Here is a 21,058-nt window from a genome sequence, read left to right on the forward strand (position 1 = left end):
GAAGCAAATGTGAACAAATGACATAGAACTGTACCCAGATTTTACACTGATGTTGATTTCCTGCTTTTGATGTGCTGTAGGAACAGAAGATGTAATCAGTGGGGGAAACTTGGTGAAGAGCCATGAGACCTCTCTGCACTATCCGTGTAACTTCGTGTGAATCTATAATTATTAAGAAAAAAAGGACTGTTGTGCTTTAAAATATTCAAGTTCCTTCGTCTAGCATATTCATTATGTTTCATTTTCTTTGCTTCCCTCTGAATTAATCATTCAGTTATCTCCTGATTTTTTTCCTACCTAAATCTTATTTGGCATTAACAGTGTTTGGCTTCTACCAGGTTACCAAGAAATGCTTCTTGAATTAATTGAACAATTAAATATGCTTTATGAAAGGACAGTATATCAGTACTTGGTCTCATTACTAACCATCTTTCTTTCCTACTCTTTTCTTTATTTAGTCTTTCTTGTCTCTGCCTAATCTCTTTCCAAAGACTAAGCAACATGCCAGGGATTTGGCTGGTGGAGTCTGGAGGCTTGGGCTTGCCTGGGAGGGTTGCATCGCCTGTGGCCACAGTCACAAAGCTCAGTCACAAATTCTAAAAGGCAGTGGCTTCTTGAGGACTTACGTAGGACAAGATGAGCCAGGAAACTCAGGATATAAACTACTGAACCCTGATCATCCATCCATTCAAATTTATTAAGACTAGTTTTACAGACCAGTATGTGATTTATCTTGGTGAATATTGTATCCATGTGTACCTGAAAAGAAAAAGATATTCTTCTGAATATCTTTTGTGGTTGTAGTTTTCAATGAAAATCTAGTTTAGATCATCTGTGTCTTTAATGAGTTTTTTGGGGCGGGGGGGTTCTGTCAGTTTCTCATACTATGACTGTGGAGTTGTCTGTTATTCCCTTTAATTCTGTCAGGTTTTGTCTCATGGTTTTTGAAGCTCTGTTATTAGGTACATGCACATTCATGTTTATTGTGCCTTCATCCTGATGAATTGACCCTTTTATATTATGAATGATCTCTTTGTATCTTTGTCTTGAGGTCTTTGTTAAACACTTCCGTCTTATGCTTACCTTTGCATGGTATATCTTTTCCATTTAAAAATTTTCAGACTACCTGTGTCTTTTTATTTAATGTGGATCTCTTAAAGACAGCATAGAATTGGATCTAGCTTTTTTTTAATCCACCTTTGCCTTTGCCTTTTATTCAATGTGTTTAGTCCATTAACATTTAAGGCAATACTTGCTATGGTAGGATTCAGGCACCATTTATTATTTTGTTTTCTATTTGTCCCTTGTTTTTTGTTCCTCTGTTCCTGCTTTCTTTTGGATTAAAGGTTCCAAAATGCTTTTAGAATTCCATTTAATTTATTATTGTTTTTAATCTTATTTTGTGCTTGCTCTAGGAATTACAATATATATTCTAAGTTTTCTTAGAGTTATTATTTAGGGTTAATATTATACCATTTCCCATAAGATTAAGGACCTTGAAACTGTATGTGACCGCTGAACCCCTCCCTGACATTATGCTGTAACTGTCATGTGTACTACATTTACATATGTTATAAATCACACAATGAAGTGTTAGAATTTTTACTTTAAACAGCTATGTGTATTTTAAAAACATTAAGAGAAAAATAGTCTTTTATGTTTACAATTTTTGGTGCTCTTCATTCCTTCTGGGTATTTGAATTTCTGGTATCATTCAGCTTGAAGAACTTCGTTTGGGATTTCTTGTACTTTAGGTCTGCTGGGACATGTTTCCACAATTTCCTCGTATCTGAAAGCTTCTTTATTTGCCTTCATTCTTGACAGATATATAGCTTGGATAAAGAATTCTGGTTTCATAGTTGTTTGTTTACCCCCCTGTTCCCCTCCCACCCCAGCTCTTTACTGTTCAACTGTCCTGTGTCCTCCATAGTTTCTTATGAAAACTTAACACTGATTCTTGTTTCCCTATATGTAATGTGCCATTTTTTTCTCTTCTTTAAATTTTTTTTCTTTATATTTGGTTTTCAGCAGTTTGACTATGTGTACCTAGAATTAATTTTCTTTGCACTTATCCTGTTTGGGATTTTCTGAGCTTCTTCAATCTATACATCTATGTTGTTCACCCAAATTAGGAGATTTTCAGCTTTTTTCCCCCTGCATTATTCTCTCTCTTTCCACCTTCTAAAACTCTAATTATATAAAATATTTGCTGTTTTGCTAGTGTCCCACAAGACTCTGATGATGTCTTTGTGCTTGTTTGTTTCTTGAGATTGGATTTTCCTTTACATCCTTAACCATACTTATTAACTGTTTTAACATCATTGAGGGCTAATCCCAACACTTGGGTCAAATTTTCTCTCGAATGTTGGTTCAAGGTCCCTGTTTGTTCATGTCAAGTAATTTGGACTGTTTTCACTTTGTGAATGATACATTACATAGGCTCTGTATTCTGTACGTTTCTTCAAAGAGAATTGATATTTTTTCGGTCTTAACGGGAAGTTATTTTGGCTGAACTCGAACTCAATTTTGACTTTTCTGTGACAGGTGGCAGCTCCACTGATCCATCCAAAACGCTAATATTGAATATGTGCTGTGCGTCATGCTTATGTGTTTACCATAGGTAATTGTGCTGAAAATACAAATAGACATGGACCTTAACCTCAAGAGACTTGCAGTCTACTTGACACAGAGAGGAGAGTAAACAAAGTATGACAAATCCCCATATGTCATATGAGATAAGTACATAGAGACAGTGGAGTTACTGAAAAAGGAGTTGTTAAAAATGATTTTTGAAACAACTCAATCCTTCTGAGAACAGGAGGTAGTTTATTTATTATATATAGTAATGATGAAACATTGGCTGATGAATAGCTATTAGTTACACTGTCATAATTTTGTTAATTCTTTGAAGAAAAGGAAGTGTTTCAAAAGCACAGCATATTGTGAGGAAGCAATATTAAAAATAAATGTTTAAATTTATAAATGTTTAAATTCTTGAGTGCCATACTAAACAGGAGAAAAACTTCATTTTTGGTAAGAAAAGATGATTTGATAAAACCTGAGCAAACAATGCACATGATCATAAATTACTAAATGTTAGACATTGCTGAGATAAAAGACCTAGCTATACTAAAAAAAGTATCACAAAAGATATATATTACTGTGTCATATATCTTAAAAATCTGTAAGTTTCCTGTGTCAAATATCAAAGACATTTTCTAATCCATTTTGGTATCTATACTTATAGCTATATAAAGTAATGGGTAACACGGGGTTGGTTTTCATTGTGTAAAAGCATGTTTGCCTTAGCGGTAACTTGAGCCTTTCTTTTCTCTCTCTCTTTTTTTTTTCCTGTTTTAACAGTGTATCCTATTCAGTACATGTATCTGAAGATTACCCAGGTATGTTTTTCTTTTTCTTTTTATTACAAATATTCATGCCATGATTCTTTGAATAGTTTTTTCTTCTGGAGATGTAAAATGTATATAAATATATCTAGGGGTGAAGGGTTGGCAGGGGAAGACTTAAAGATACAAAAGAATTCTGTTGATTGCCTGTGAGTTACATGTCTCACCTTGAGACACAGTACAGAATCAAAATAGTTCTCCCATGAAACTACTTTCCTTGAGTCCATATGATAGCTTCATCCTGTATATTTACCTCATTACAATTAAAATGAAGATTCTCTAAACTGGTTTAGTTGTTGGCTTTGGAACATTATTTAGCTTTTCATACTCTAAAAATAATGGGTAGGAGACAGCTAAAATAATAGCTAAGAATAATAGTAATATTTGAAAATAATAGGCCTTCCTTGATTTCTCTAAATTTATATACAGTTGAACACATCTCACAACAACTCTCTGAGGTTGTTACTGTAATATCCTCATTTTACAGATGAATGATGACACTACTAGTAAGAGGAAGAACTACAATTTGAACCCAATAGTCCAGAGCCCATGGACCATACCGCTAGACTGTACTAGGCTTCTTGCATATGCACAGCTGTCCTCACTATGTGTCCTGAAATAGATTACTATAGATTACACACACTTGTCCATAGAAAACTGAATGTAAGGTCACTACAGATCTATTTTTCTATAGATCAAACCAGTATCTTTCTTCTAGGCTATGTTCAGTCTTACTTTCTAGACTCACTGTAATCTCACCAGAGCCTAGGATGTGTATGCCAATATTTAAAGTCATGATAATTTGGACTTTATCTTTAGTATTTTTCTCACTAATGATGTCTGTAATTTTATCTTGAGTAAGAGCATGTAGATCAAATATGACTTGATTAGTTTACCCCAAAGAAAAAAGTATAATGCAAGAATCTATTTTTTATCATATCCTGTGGCAAAGATTAGCAGATTTTAACTGCCTATGTTTCATATATATATTTTTTACTCCAGCATTTTTACTTAATAAAATCTGATGGTTATCAAACTAACTGTTCTGATCTGTCAGGGTCATAAATTGAAATCATAATTCCAATTCCTATTCAAATCTAGCCATTTTATTCACTTACTATGCATGATTGGGATCATAATTTTCTGTATAAAATGAGTAGATTGCTATAAGTAACTTTGATTACGTATACTTTGAGTATTTTTTTTAAAAATAATTAGTTAATAATGTGGTATGAGGATATTGTAAAATATTTTTTTAGCCTTTAAGCTAAGTATTTCCAGTGGCAATTTGAATTATGCATTTAACCTTTTTGTAAGATCAAATGTTACATTTTAAAATAATTTTCACATATCATAAGTTCCCTTACAATTGTTTGGCTCTGATCTCCATATGTTTTAAGCATAGCATTCTATAAAACTACTGTGCAATTTTACAAGGAGAGTTATTCATTATTAAAAATATGCCTATTTTTAATAGTAGTATAAAAAAAAGTATTCTAGGCAGATATTATTGGAAGAACCAAGACATGAAATGTATAAAGAAAAAAAATTTTTTAGCTGGTTTTGCAATCAGCCTTCTCCCTTATTATGATATAGTATGTTTTTGATGCTGAATGTTTGCTTAAGTATGTTAGGAAAATAAAAACCCCACTATTTATTGTAAATATTATGATTATTATGCTTCTCATCTGAGGCAGCTCCTAGAGATGTCAGCCAAGAGAGATGCAGGACATTTAAGTCAGGGTGATAGAAATAATGCCACAAATGAAAGCCCCCTGAAGACAGTAAGTGAATTATTCTGCAGCGCAAGAAATATGGTAGATGCATTTAATAAACCAAGTGAACCAAATGTTTAGCTCCCTCTTGTGGCCAAGAAGTATTACTCTGGTTTTTCTCGCCATACGGGAGCCCCACTGGAACTACAGTGTACAAAAATTGAAATTAAAACATGAAGTATTGGTTATCATTGATGCTTTTTAAAATTGAGTTTACATCATGAAGCAAGTTCGTAGTGAATTGCCAATATAATTTAATTTATAAAAAGGAAGTGTAAATAAAACACAGAGATGGAGAGAGAGATTAGTGCATTTGGGGATAGAATTTTGAATTGGTTGATGACAAGTGTTTTCTTATACATGATTGAATTGATTCTAAATACCAGTCTGTGTATAGACAGAACAAGTGCTATCATGACATTTTATACTTGAAGAAATGTGCTGAAGGAAGTTAAATATTCCCCAAGGATGTGTAGTTTGGTGGTAACCAAGTCTATAATTCAGTTCCGATTCCTATCACTTCTGCGGAAGAAGTAGTAGTAGTATTTTTATGGAGCTTTCTTCATAGTGAATATTACTATGATAATATTTTCCCCATTATTAAATTTTAATCCAAGTTATTTGTACTAGGAGTTCAGTTAATACGCTTGGTTTCTCATATAGATAATACTATATAAAAATTATATGTTTGCTCTTCCTTTCCAGTATTCATACCTGTATTTTTTCTCCTCTTGTACTGGCTAGAACTTCCAGAATGATTTTTAATAATAGATATGAAAATTGGCAGCTTTGTTCCTTTTCTCAAAATTAGTGAGCTTGCTTCTAGTCGCTTTCAGAAAAGCAAGTATCATTCCTTTTCTCATTTACTAAGCTTTTGTTTTTAAGAATGAGTATTAAGTCTTTATCGAATTCTTGTTTGGCATTTAATGAGGTATTGTACATGTTTTCTCCTTTGAATAGAAGGTGACAAGTTATATTAGCAGATATCTTAAGGCTGCTCTATAAGAACTACGTGTATTTTGTCATGTACTCTGTTATTAAATACTTCAAATTGATGATGGAATTAAACTGTTCTTTGGCATTTGATAGAACTTCCTAGCAAATCTATCTGAGCCTGGTATCCTTTTAGGGATGGTTCTAGAGCAGTTGTCATGTATTTCTGCCATGATTGATGAATCTGTTCGTTGTTTCTATTTCTTAGTCATTTTTTAACATGTGTTCTTCTTGAAAGCCCACTATGTTGGAAGAATGTCCAAATTTTTCAGCAAAAAGTGTTTTTAATAGTATTCAGTCTGTAAGTCTAAAAATCTTCTGCATCTCTGTGGTTATTTCTCCTTTCTCATTTCTGTTATTTTATATTTATTCTTGTCTTTTTCTCCCCTTGAGTTTTCTTCCAAAACGTTTGCCTATTTTAAAAATTATTTCAGACAAATGCTCTCTTTTATGTTGCTTTTAATTTCTGAATGCTGTAATCTTGATAGTACTTTTATTAATTCCTTCTGCTAATGTTCCTCAGGATTTTTTTCCTACTTTTTCTGGATAATACGGTTCAGTGCTTATCTCATCTTCTAAGTTTGAAAATACAGTATGGAATTTTTTTTGCCCTATGAACATGTATCAGCATAATCCTCCAAATTCAGGATTATGCCATCCTATTTATTCCTTAGCAGATTTGCCATTTTATAGTTTTAAGCTATTAAGTTACCTGTGCCATCTTTTGGAACTCATTTCATAGTTTGTTTTTGTGAAAATGAAAATTGAGAGGGTCTTCAGTTTTAGGTATACATAATAACATGTATATAAATGAAATACTGAAGATACATTGGCTCTTCAAATAAAATGAAGAAATAAAGCAGCCTTCTAGTTTACCTGTGGAGTTTATACTGTAGACAGTTTTCTGTCTTTTAAAGGTAAGTATATTACAAATCACAGATAATTGACTCTGTGTGACAGGCCAGCAGAATTCTTTCTCATCAGTTACCACCTTTAATTGGGAGGCTTACCTACTGGAGGGTATGAATTCTCTCATTTCTCTTACATGTTTTACAAGTTACTGCAATTGTTGAGTGACAATATTTTGATATAAAAAAACATAGCAAAGCATTGATGTTTGGATTCAGACAGTTTTACCACTTACTACGCTATGTGTAATTACTTCAGTTACTTAAATAATTTGGGTGAATTAATTTTTCTGAGCCTTGGTTTCCTCATCTTTAAAATAGGGATAATAATTGATTGGCTTGGTGGTTGACATGAATATCATATGTAGGGGAAATATGCAGATAGTATTATAAAACCAGTATAGTTATTATTTATAATTATTTCTATTAAGTTACATAGTAATGAATAATGGAATGATGGCTTAAATTAGAAATAGAATAAAAGCAGTAGTTTAAGAGATGCATTTCCGTAGCTCTCTACTCATCTCTCCCTTGTCCACAGAAGTTCCACTAATGCTTGCATAGTCTGGTAGGGAAGGGAAGAGAAAATATTCATACTGTTAGCAGCCTTTAACAAAAATCTACAGGTTCTCTACAAAACATACACGTTAAAGCACCTAATTGTCCCCGGAAGCTTTCAGAAAAAAAAATTGTCAGCCTTAGACTCAAGTGGAAGACTTCCCGTGAAGGAATTGGAGTTTGAAAGCATTCTGTTCTGTCACTGACTTATTCTGTTACCTTAAATGCATTCTTTATCCTTTTTGTGTCCTACTTTCCTATGTCTAAACAAAGACAATGTATTATTACAGATGTCAAAATAGGTTGAGGTTGAGAGTGGTTGAGAGTCTGCCTGCCGATGCAGGGGACACGGGTTCGTGCCTCGGTCCTGGAAGATCCCACATGCTGCGGAGCGGCTGGGCCCGTGAGCCATGGCCGCTGAGCCTGTGCATTCGGAGCCTGTGCTCCACAACGGAAGAGACCACAACAGCGAGAGGCCCGCGTACCAAAAAAAAAAAAAAAAGGTTGAGGAAGATTTAGAAATAATTAGTTAAACAACAACAAAAGAAAACATAGAATCAATTCAGACAGCTGGGATGCTCCTCAAAGATCATCAGCAAACCTCTTCATTTTATAACTAAGCAGACAGTGGCTTAGATTTTAAAGGGTTCAACAGCTAATTGGTAGCAGAGTCTAGATATGAAGTGCTTTGTCTACTCTTACATTTCTGTTCTTGACTTGAATACACCTCTGTGATCTGGCCTATTGTATCGTAATGGTTATTTAATGGATACTGTCATGCAAACTGAAAACATTTTGGTTTGGGTAAATTAAGCCAAAAGCAGAAATTAAAAGTGTTCTAATGCTTAAATACTAATCAAAATACAGACTGGTAGAAAATCTCTTAGAAAATGATATGTCGAATGCCTAATCCTGTCTTTCAGTGTTATGCAACAATTTACTAAATTATATTGTCTTGAATCACACCTCACTGCCTTCCAGTGTCAACACTTTGTGTAAGCCATTTGATCCTTTAAATTGAGTTATTCATTTCCCTGTTTTCTTAAACAGAAAGTTTTAATTTATTTGCCTCTTGATGCTTTAGTAGAATCCTCCTCGTTCCATGACACTGAGATACTCCATGATATGGAGTCCACTGTACAGATTTTTCTGGATCTTCCCTTCTAGTTGGTGGTCAGCTATTGCTTCCACTGCTCTGTTTCTTCTCAAGTTTGTGTCAAGGAATCCATTGTACATAGGGAAAACCTAACCATGCACAGTGAATCAGTAAGGCTCTGAATGAGGGTTTAAGAAGTTTAAAAATGGACTGAACCCTCTGAATGAGGGTTAAGAAATTTTAAAACTCTGTTTTAACAGAGCAGCTGTTGACCCTCACCTGAAGGTATGAGTTTACTGACAGAAGAGACCCCAGATAAGCAGTCAAAGGCTCACCTAATATGATGAGACAGTAATTAAAAAGTTATATTAAATCTGTTTCTTAATCCGGGGTCTCACTTGATAAACATAAAAATCCCCACACCCTCCTAGATGCTACTTGAAAAGGAAATAAGGCAAAATTTGTGATTAGAACAAATCAAAGTAATAGGGCAAAACCTGTTTTGTTTCAAGTCTAATCCACCCCCATCTCCTCTCAGATTCCTGAATAACTTAAAGCCTTGTGACTTTGAGTCTTTTGTGGCTATGTTGTGAATACATAACAGTGTCATTTACTCACTACTCAAGGTCTAAAAACAGTACAGGTGTTTCTTTGGAAATAAAGTAATGACTTATCTACCTATCAGTTAAAAATCATGTTCTCATTGTACTGACACAATATTATGAAAACTGGGCTCAAGATCTTTTATCATGTGTTCAGTAAGTCATCTGAACACTCATTTCTCCTAGCAGAAATTGATACAGGCTTCTATTGTTGGTTAGGTATATTTTATACTTTTATTTTTTATATATATTTTTACACATCATTGATGAGTGTATTATAGGACCATTAGTTTAAAATTGGTTAAATATTTGTTGAATAGCTGTGTCACAGATTCCCTGTAATCATCAATGAGCAAAAAAAATAACAGTCGTGTGTCATATTACCATATACTTGATACCAGTATTGGGAAGGATGCTCTTCAGTGAGTTGAGGCAACCAGTTGTGTCCAAATGATCCATTACTGCATGGGATGTTAGAGATGTGTTTGGATAGTCTCTATCCAAAGTCCCTATTTCTCTAGGAGATGCAAACATCTTTAAAGAAGCCATTTACAATTAATTTGCACATAAACCTGCAATTTACTTCATTTTTTTTCTGAGATTAATCCGAACAGTAGTGTGTGCCTTATGAGTGTTGGAAGTGATGTGGCTATACCTTAATTTTTTTTAATAAAGGTTGTACTTTTTCAAGTTACTATGCCTTTAGTTGTCTATATTTCTTTTGCAGATAATACATATGTGTCAAGTTCAGAAAATGATGAAGATGTATTAGTTACTACAGAGCCAATTCCAGTAATTTTTCATCGAATAGCAACAGGTAATAGGAATACACTATTTTCTTAAATTCCAGGTTAATATTTTCTTGATTGTAGGTAGCTTTGTTTCTTGGTTTCTTTTAACCCATATAATATTTATCTTTGGCATCTATAAATCTGGTTTTCCATACAGATTTTCTATTTAAAGTCATTAATTTGTTTTTCAACAGTTTTTTCAATGCATAAATTAGTACTTTTAAAAAGTCCCATTTAAATGCCTTATGCAGATATTTGCTTTTGTGAAAATATTTTCATTCATAATGATACTGCCAGACAAACTGAATATTTAAAAAACAGGGCTTCCCTGGTGGCGCAGTGGTTGAGAGTCCGCCTGCCGATGCAGGGAACACGGGTTCGTGCCCCGGTCCGGGAAGATCCCACATGCCGCGGAGTGGCTGGGCCCGTGAGCCATGGCCGCTGAGCCTGCGCGTCCGGAGCCTGTGCTCCGCAACGCATACTGAAGGCAATGTAGATCCCATGAAATATATAGTGAGAACTGAAGGAATTTGTACTGTGGCCACTTCAGTTTGAGCACATTTTTATGGGCAATGAAAAATCAGAATAGTTTGTATGTAATATAATTCTCCAACATAATATAATTTCAAAATATCCCTTAATTTCTCTTGCAAAGGAAAGAATCATCTATGGGGTGTTTTTATACTGAAACGTATAAATATTTGGTAAATAGTATACTGGAAACTAAAATGATTCTTTAATTATAACTTTCAGAATTAAGAAAGACAAATGACATTAACTGTTGCTTATCCATAAAATCCAAATTACAGAAGGAAAATGGGGAGGTATGTAAATTACATTTTATGTTTTATTATATTTCTTCAAACAGTATAGATATATTTGAAATTTACTGTGTATTTGTAGTTAATATCATCATTATTTAGGTTAAAATTGCATATAGTGAATGAAGTACACGCTCCTGGCTTAGGGACTTATGTATGGGAAAGATGGTGGCCTAAAATTAGCTACCTTTAAAGTAATAGAAAGAACATCTGGTTTAAATCTAAATAAAGTGCATACAAAACCTAACTTGTTCTCTGTGTTTTCATCAAATAATGTACTTGATTGAAGAGCACTTATGTAACATATTTAGAATAACCGTATGTTATTCTAAACTGTATGTTTAGATTAACTGTATGTGGTATACATAGTTTTGATCAGACCCTTAAAATTTCATCTGTAAAAGATGATCTTTCTAGCTAAAGGAACACAGAGCTTGCGTATAGTCTTATTATTTTTGGCCAGTGTTAAAACAACAACAACAAACTTATCCCCTTTCCTCACCTTCAAGAAATTTACTTCAATCTCTAAGTAAATACTGGGACATTAAACAAACAAAATGAATGTGGTGGGACCCGACAATTCTTTGGTTTTAAAACTATGCACTGAATGCAACCCTGCCTTCCTCTCAGTGTTATACCATTCATCCTGCTCTTCAGTAGCCAAACGGAGAATCACTGATTTAGCATTATTGCTGCTAAAACCAAAAACTGTTTGTATTTTATAAAACCCAAATTCCCTTTTCTCGGTTTTTTGTTTGCCTTAGTAATTTGAAATTTGATCTAGAAATTTAGGGATAATTACAAAACATTGAATTAATAGATTCCTGTGTCTAAAAGCAGCTACCTTTCTCTTAATTATTTTAAAAGGGTCAGGGATAGGAATAGTTACTTTAGATGAATTTTTGTTGTTTGTACTTTAGACACCTAACAGATACGGTTCAGTTAATTAGAAACTCAAACTTCAAATTCAAGCATATTTAATTAAATATCCTTTTGAAATCTGAAATCTAAAATAATTTCTACAAAGCTCTCTTCATAATGTGATTTGTATTTATTTTCATAATTTGAGTTTTATATTATTAGATTCAAAGTGCCTTTTCTTTCATACCATTATGTGGAGTTGGCAGTGGAAGTGAGAACAGTCTGGAATAAATAACGCTGAGGAATTTTTTAATAAAAAAATTGAATCAGTGTGAGCTGCTCAGATGTTTTATCAGAACAAACCCAAAATAGTAATTGATGAATGTAGCTTTTTATATACATCAAATATTAAATTGTACAACTCAAGACCAGTGAAACGTACATAGAGCTTAATGCACCCACAAAATTGTCTCTTACTACCTTTTTGTTTTTGGTTTGTACTGCCCCAACAATTCTTTTATTTAAAATCCATGTGATATGCATAAGACCGACCTATTATGGCCATTTGTTACTTTCGTTTCAGAAGGAGGAAAACTAGTTTGACCATTAAAATTGCTTTCTTACTATTATTTTAAGGAGTCAAGACAAAATAGTACGGTGGAAGAAGATTCTGAAGGAGATAATGATTCTGAAGAATTTTATTATGGAGGACAGGTAAGCACGCCAGCTCCTCCAAATAGCCACTCTCAAAGGTAGCAATAGCCATACATGTTCTAGTGGATATCTGTGCTTGTCATCTAAAAGACCTGTGTGTTGTTCAGGGTTCTGTAACTAACAAGGAAATTCCTATAATTTGTCTGTCGTTCATTTTCTATATATTGTCAGAAATTAAGGTTACTTTTGCAATTATTTGACTGTAATCATTTATTTACATTGAAGTTGTCTTAACTTCATTACAGATGTTTTGCAGACAGCATCTTATTATGCTTTTAACTTTTACATTTATTAAACATATTGTGCTCAGTCAATATTTTGAAACCGTGACACTAATAAAAGCATGAATTGTTAGTTTTAAATAGAAGGTGATTAACCTTTATAAAAACTGATGGGCCGGGGCTTCCCTGGTGGCGCAGTGGTTGAGAATCTGCCTGCCAATGCAGGGGACACGGGTTCGAGCCCTGGTCTGGGAAGATCCCACATGCCGTGGAGCAACTGGGCCCGTGAGCCACAACTACTGAGCCTGCGCGTCTGGAGCCTGTGCTCCACAACACCCGCTCGCTGCAACTAGAGAAAGCCCTCGCACAGAAACGAAGACCCAACACAGCCAAAAATAAATAAATAAATAAATAAATTTTTAAAAAAACAAAAAAAACTGATGGGCCCTAATTATCGAGCATCCTCATTATTTGTATTCATTGTCTTCCTTTTCCTTCTATATTAAAGTGTTTGTTGAAAAATTGTTATGAAGAAACATCATAATTTATATATATGAAAATGGCATAGCCACATACGCATATATACGAAAGAATTCATTATATTTTTCCAGAATAATGTTAAAATTTTAAACTGAGCATTTGATTTTAGGATATGGCTATATAAGGTGTCTTGTTCTGTTTCTGTAAACTTCTTGATCCAATATGCTTTGTAACTTGGATAGTTTAAGGGAAAGGTAATATGTTAAAGAGATGCTTTAAAGCCAGTTATTATTATGCAAAGAGTGCAAGTCAGTTTATTCATTCAGAATCAGAAATTTGTAATTTGTCAATCAAGTGTATGCAAGGCAGTAGAGGTATGGACGGACATAAATAAAACTAGGTTTCCTCTCTCCAGGAATGCCTTACTAGGAATGGGGTACTTTTCCTAATGATTCTTTAACCAATATAACACTCTAACATTCTGCAAAATAATTCTTCCAGTTTCGATTTTTGTTTACACTGCTAATTCTTACAGGGGGAAGTAAATGTTTTTTTTCAGTCTAGAAGTTTTTCAGATTATCTGCCACTTCACTCCTTTCAACATTGGCATTGTCTTCGTATCAAATATTACTTTTTAAGCATAATAAATTATACTAGATGTATGTGAACCTATGAACTTTAGTGAATATATTGCTGAACTGTCTATACTTTTTTCATGAGGGCGACAGAGAAAATGCCCATGGCAGAGCTACAGGGTCACCTGTCCAAGAGATTGTTTGTATTTTGATTTTTTTGATTCTCTTTACCCTAAGTCATTTCTAAATTATCCCTTTTCATCAGGTGAACTATGACGGGGAGCTGCACAAGCACCCCCAACTCGAAGCTGATTTGTCGGCAGTGAGAGAGATATATGGGCCACATGCGGTTTCTCTCAGGTAAATAAATACCTTCGGTGAATACAACTTAAAATTATTTGGGGGCTTCCCTGGTGGCGCAGTGGTTGAGAGTCCGCCTGCCGATGCAAGGGACACGGGTTCGTGCCCCGGTCCGGGAAGATCCCACATGCCGCGGAGCGGCTGGGCCCGTGAGCCATGGCCGCTGAGCCTGTGCGTCCGGAGCCTGTGCTCCGCAACGGGAGAGGCCACAATGTGCGTCCGGGGCCTGTGCTCCGCACTGGGAGAGGCCGCAACAGTGAGAGGCCCATGTACCGCAAAAAAAGAAAAAAAAAATTGTTTGGAAAGTCATTGGAATTTTCTTTTGGAGTTAAGTGGAAATTTTCTTGGGCTTAATTATATTTGAAAGTATATGAGAGAGTCTATTATGTTTCTACTTATACAAAATGGCATATTTATGGCTACGATTTTTTTTGTGTACACATGGTTTAAGATTACATTGACTTCATTAAAGAAATTAGTTATTTTTGGAGAGTTAGTCTGATAAAATATCAGTCTTGAGTGGCATCATAATCAATTCCCGTAATAGATTTGGCCAGCTGAGCCCGTGTTCTTATCATAAATTAAGGACATATTTGTGTGAACAATAAAAATAAATAACGCATAACCGCTGTTATCCAAATCACATTGTGATATGTAATCTGGCCCCTAAAAAAAGAAAGGAAAAAAAGACATAAGTTTGTGCAGTGTGTGTTTGAATGATAATTATTTTTTTTGTTGCAGTTACTTAATATATTATTTGGTGATAAATTTCCAGGCCATTTTCTATTACTTTAATCATTCAGAAGACCCCCACCATCCCTATTTAGACTTTCTTTTCTCTCCTTAATTTAAGAAAAACCCTTTTCAGCCATCATACTTGTTTCCTTCCGTGAGTCAGATCTGATTTTTCAGATTTTTGTTATCTTCCTAAAGGGTGGTCTCCAAGTCTCCAGACTCCTCTCACAGCCTGACCTCAGTTCCAGCCTCATCCACCCAAAGCAGGATTGTTTCTGTTCTCGAAACATGCTATATTTCCCCTTGACTTTGTCCATTTGCCCAAGCAGTGCTTCCCTCTCAAACCCGGTTGCTCTCTTTATTCAAGCCCCAGTCTAAAGGTCAGCTTTTCTTTGAGCCTTCCTTGAATCTCTGATGCAGATTGGATTTTCTGCCGTCTGCACTCCCATCACATTTGGCTCTTAATCTCATTTAGTAGTCTCTTCATGTCTTGTCATTATGGGTTTACTTCTTCCCCTCTAGACTCTGAATTCTGTGAGTGCTGGGGCAGCACACTTTTTTGTTATTTGCCTTTATTTTGTGTCGGTTTGGTTTTCAGTACTGCTTGTGCTCCAGTACTTAGCCTAGCACAGGGCATAGATGAAATATAAGCTGGGGGCTTCTTGACTGTTTTCAGTGGAACGTCTGTGGAAACTGTTCATATTATCTGGTTATATTCTTTTCAGTGAACATATGCAGATTTTGAGAGAGCAAACGAATACTTAAGGGATTATAACACAGCTGTAATTTATAATTGCTAACTGTTTCATTTTACCTGCAGAAACTCACAACCACCTGTGGCCTAAATAAGCTGGGATTGTACACCCGGACCCTCTCCCTCCTGCTCATGGAGGGATGTTAGGCTACAACTGGGTGAGAGATATTGGGATTATACTTGGAAAAGCAAATCTTTGCAATTTCCAAAGTTTTAGCAAATTAGCTGTGATCATTTCACAATTGATCTATGCTCTGGCTCCAGGATAAGGAATATGGAGATTCCATAAGTATTATAGAATGAATAAATGAAGAAGGCAACAGGGACTGTCAATACATTGTCCAGGGATTCCCTGGCGGTCCAGTGGTTAAGACTCTGCACTCTCACTGCCGAGAACCTGGGTTTGATCCCTGGTAGGGGAACTAAGATCCCACAAGCTGTGTGGCTCGGCCTAAATAAATAATAAATAAATAAATTGTCCAAAACAATGACTAATTTTTTAACTTCAGTCAAACTTTGGTTGAAAGCTTAAAACTTTAATCGCAATAGTTTACCCCTCTCCCCCATGAATGAAAAACGTCTGTATATGATTAATTCAACACAACATAGAATTTAGCTGCTTTTCATTTGAAATATGTATTTTTGTTTAGAGAATCACTTTACCACACATTGATTGCTTTTATAAAGCTTTTTTACATATATTTCCATGCTATCTAGGCCTCAATCATATCATATATATGTATATATATGAATATTTTTGTTCAGCAAGCGTTTGATAATTTCTTATATTACTATCATAAGATAAATACTTATAATTTCTATTAGTATCTTCCATTATTAATAAAATATTGATAATTTATGGACTGTGAAATAAAATAAATATCTGGAATTTCATACAAGTGAAGTATCTAAAGTCATAAATGGTTTTGATGATTTTCCCCTTGCCTCTTTCACTTACAAGTTTTGCTCCAATTTAACTCTCAATGAACGCAAGCCATGTTCTTGCCTGCTCTAGATTTTCTCTAACTACAGAGGATGTTTCCAGAATAAATAACCTCCCAGAGGCCTCATGATATAAAGGGAAATCACAGCAGGACTAGTCTGATTTACTTAAAATAAATAAGAATGAATTTACTGTCTGGTCTCAAATACTGTGGCTTGGACACATGGGAGAAAGGAGTAGTTAGGCCTAAGATCTTGGAGTCACCTTCTCTGCAAAGTTTTAAGTCTATTGAAAACAGACTGTTCTAATTAGCTGTTCTTTTACTTAATTGAGGTCTATAAGAACTTAATGGAGTTTGAAGAGCAAAAGTACCTCAATATGCATAATATGCTATTTGCTGTCGTTTTTTTAAATGTGACATCTAATGAGAAAGGCAGCTAACCACATCTAAGTTCTCTTTAAGAGATGAAAATAACAGAGATTGCCTCAAATGAGGCAAAACTCTTTTAGTAGGTTGAGGGAGGCTATAGAAAAAGTGACTGATGATAAATTTATTACTTAAGTAGGTAATTTTAGCTCTACCTGGCCAAATCATTCAAAAGCAGCATTCTGGCTGGGTTGAACCATACTTGGAAACATTGATGACAGTTCTGATTCACAGGCTCTTGTGCAGGAAGTGAGTTAGGTCTCTGGGGGAGCATGGTTAACCCCCTGATCAGTCTGCATGTGTCTCATCTTGAATCATGCAACAAAATGAGGTTATTTTATGTTTTTATTATAAATTTACTCCTATAGTCATGTATTCATTAAAAAAATGATCAATGCTGTTGAAAACAATTTGAGATTAATATTTTTAGAAAGCAGGGAATTACAAATCACAAAATTCTCATTTGGTTGGGAATGAAATGATTCTGATAATTTGCTGATGATGTTTCAAACTTTTACCCCAAATAAAATATCCTTTGCTTTATGATCATCCATCATCCATTTAAAGAACTGAAGACATCTGAGTAATATTCTAATCTTTTTATTGTGACTAATGTTAAAGTAGGTTGGAAGATTGCAAGATTGCGACTTTTCTGCATTTTGATCACTTTTTGTGGTTGGATGATTATAATTTTGGAGTTGATGTTTTGGAGGACGGGGCATGCAGAGGATATTTTTAAGGTTTGAGGAAGCTATACCACTATATTCAGGCCCACCACCCAAACAGATATCTCATGGAAAAGAGAGAGAGAGAGAGAGAGGTTGAGAGAGAGAGAGAGAGAGAGAGGTTGAGAGAGAGAGAGAAAGAAAAGGAAAGAAAAAGCCACATAAATCAGGGTGGACCACTTTAATTTCTCTGGATTTCCATTAGTAGTGGGCCAGTAAGACTACTTAACCAATCTCTGGTTCTCCTCTTCTGGCAGATGGCAGGATTGTATTTCCCTACCTCTTTTTTTTTTTTGAATTTATTTATTATTATTATTTTTCTCTGCGTTGGGTCTTCATTGATGTGCGTGGGCTTTTGTGGCGAGCGGGGGCTACTCTTCATTGTAGTACGCCGGCTTCTCCTTGTGGTGGCTTCTTTTGTTGCGGAGCACGGGCTCTAGGTGCGCGGGCTTCGGTAGTTGTGGCACGCAGGCTCAGTAGTTGTGGCTCACGGGCTCTAGAGCGCAAGCTCAGCAGCTGTGGCTTCGCATGGGCTTAGTTGCTCTGTAGCATGTGGGATCTTCCTGGACCAGGGCTCAAACCCGTGTCCCCTGCATTGGCAGGCGGATTCTTAACCACTGCACCACCAGGGAAGTCCCGTCCCTACCTCTTATAATACCAGCAGTGGACACACAACTAGTGTTGGCCAGTGAAATGTGAGCCAGAGTGCTAGTGTGCGAGTTCCCACATCTTCAGTACTCCACCACTCTGGGCCCCTTGGCGACTACAATGAATAGCATTCTTTCTAGTCCTCTGATTCCATAGTAAGCAGGTAGCGTGAGTGAGATATAAATCCTTTTTTTGTGTGTTAAACCAGTGAGATTTTGAGGATGTTTGTTACTACAGCATAACTTAACCTACACCGAAGTATGTCATTCGTCAAAAGATCTTGGGTTGGATGTTTGTAATGTCCTTTGCAGCATACTGATTCTCCCGCTTCTGCCTCTGGAGCCTACAGAAAAGCGGTCTGAACTGAAAACCAGGGGAAAGTGATGGCAGGAGGCACACAGAAGAAAGAAACAAACAGGAGACTATTTTTCAAAAACACTGGCATAAAATCTAGATGCAAGCTTCAGAATGTGAGATCCCAGACAGTCACCTCTACTTCCAATGCCTGTGCTTTCCTCAAGCGAAACCAAGGACTTTTAAACGGAGGGCAGAGTTGTAGCAAGTGTTTACACTGTACCTCTTATACACTGTTATTTTATATGGGTTTCCTTTCTTATCTGGATCTAATTTTTAAATTCTTCTTAGCCCTGTTGTCCTTTAGAGAAATTTATAGCTACCATGAATACAGTCTTGCAAATGCTTTAATCTGCCAAGACTTCTTCCCAACTACTGAGTTTGCATATTTCTTGGCCCATTCACAAACATCTCTCCCACACTGAGCATGAAACACTCTGAGTAGGCATGCAGAGATAGACACACAAGCTGTTGAGTTTCAGATGTCATAGGAAGGTGTATGTTTCTTCACAAAATATATTTTTTCTCAAAATATAACTGACTAATTGTTGAAAGCAGAAATAACTAAATAGCAATAGAGGTTTATTTCCCAAGAACTTGTGATAGAGTTTCATGTATGTGTGTGTACACATATAATTTCCTTGACAGTTGATAAGGGAAGGCTGTCTATCTAAAATATATTTTTATAACCAGCACAGTCCTGCTAATTTTGATCAGATAGTATTATAAAACATCACAACAGTATAATAAATAAGCTGTGGTTTTATAGAGAAAGGAGGACCAACATAGATGGTCTAACATTTAATATATTGTAAGTATATATGTGGTATCATTAATGAGGATGTTGTCTTGATTAGTTCCACTAAAAAACAGGAGAATGAATTGCTAAGAATTCTAACACATAGTGCCCTCAAAAATGCATGTTCATAGAAAAATATATTTCATACATATGTTCTTAAATGAACTAGGTCACATGTAAGTAGTCCAAATCAGATGGCTGGATTTCAAGATATGTCAATTCAAAGACTAATAACTCAGATGCTGGAAAGAAATTTGTGGAGCAGTTCTCCAACCCTCAGTCCCAGAGTGAAACAACTGCATCAGATCATTTCTGTGTAGTCTCCCTTCTCTTAAAAAAGTATTCAAGTTCAATTTGATGTGATCTTTTCATAGTGAATAAATATAGGCAGTGCACGGAATTGTTTTGAATGATTATAAACCCGATACAGCATTCAGTACACAATCAGATATCAAGATTCACAGTTCAAGTTGCATTCGTATTTCAAGCTGCATTCGTATTTCAAGCATTCGCCTTGATTCTGCATTTGCTATTCATGAGATCCAGGGCTACTGAAAGATACTCAGATACAGAAGCAATCCTGATGACTGGGCCGCTGCATCTGGACAGACTGTAATCACACTTTGTAATCTCGCAGTGAGAAACGTGAAATTACTGGCATTATATAAAAAGGGCATCACAAGGGAAATTGGTTTGCATATACACAGTGTTGTTGTGAGTTCTTTGAAGTGTGGCATAAAAACAAAAGTGTAACTATTTACAGATCTACACCTGCAGAATCCAGTTAATTGCAAACCTTTAATGCCTCTGCCTCCTTAAAATTCTGTATTTATGCTCTGCTATGGTGAAGAAGAACACTTGTAACCCTTTAGTTACTTTTTTTGGAAAGAAATTGATAGTATTGGGAACTGGGAAAATACTTTTAACCAAAAAAGTGTTGAAGAAATCATATAAGGAATACTTCAGAATTCACATATTAAAGGTTTTATAAGGAACGTATATCACATTCTGATCATAACGTTATGATAAATTCTGTTGAAATGATCTGGAAATCTATTTCTGAAGAAAACAGCTGTGGGTAAGGTTTGTGCTGACTTTTGTTGTCTCTGATTCCTTTTTCTCTGCCTCTAAACATTACCAAAGTCTTGCCATCATAAATAAATCCAAAATTATTCTCCCCTCTGAAATTGGCAAAGACGGGAGAAAAAAATGCCTGGTGATGATGAGGATGTGGAAAATGGTCACTGGGGGATCCTTGCTGGTACGATTATAAGTTATTTTAACCTTTTAAAATAGTAACTAAACAGTATATATTAAGACTCCCAAATATAGTTATACTATTTATTTTACTCAGTAATTCTAGAAATTATTCTCTGGGAAGACAGCTGCACATCGATTTTTATCCAGAGAGCTATTTATCAATATTTATAGTGTAAAAAAATTGAAAGCAACCTAATGTTGTATTACATAATTTTATTCATATAAATACAGACATTTAAATTTATGGTTTT

At 35.2% G+C, this 21,058-nt stretch overlaps 1 protein-coding gene across 2 annotated transcripts in view; it reads left to right on the forward strand.

The window, feature by feature from the left end:
- PARP8 (poly(ADP-ribose) polymerase family member 8) overlaps nt 1-21,058 on the forward strand; it is a 183,843-nt gene that overhangs the window by 95,183 nt on the left and 67,602 nt on the right. Inside the window, exons 4-8 of one of the 2 annotated variants that reach the window (XM_024118514.3) lie at nt 3,364-3,401; nt 10,067-10,156; nt 10,884-10,954; nt 12,449-12,526; nt 14,068-14,162. In XM_024118514.3, the coding sequence (XP_023974282.1) occupies nt 3,364-3,401; nt 10,067-10,156; nt 10,884-10,954; nt 12,449-12,526; nt 14,068-14,162 (372 nt within the window). The remainder of the gene's footprint in view (nt 1-3,363; nt 3,402-10,066; nt 10,157-10,883; nt 10,955-12,448; nt 12,527-14,067; nt 14,163-21,058) is intronic. The other variant, XM_055086549.1, reaches the window with a different exon arrangement.

Source organism: Physeter macrocephalus, chromosome 8 (assembly GCF_002837175.3).
Source record: "Physeter macrocephalus isolate SW-GA chromosome 8, ASM283717v5, whole genome shotgun sequence".
Classification (NCBI taxonomy): domain Eukaryota; kingdom Metazoa; phylum Chordata; class Mammalia; order Artiodactyla; family Physeteridae; genus Physeter; species Physeter macrocephalus.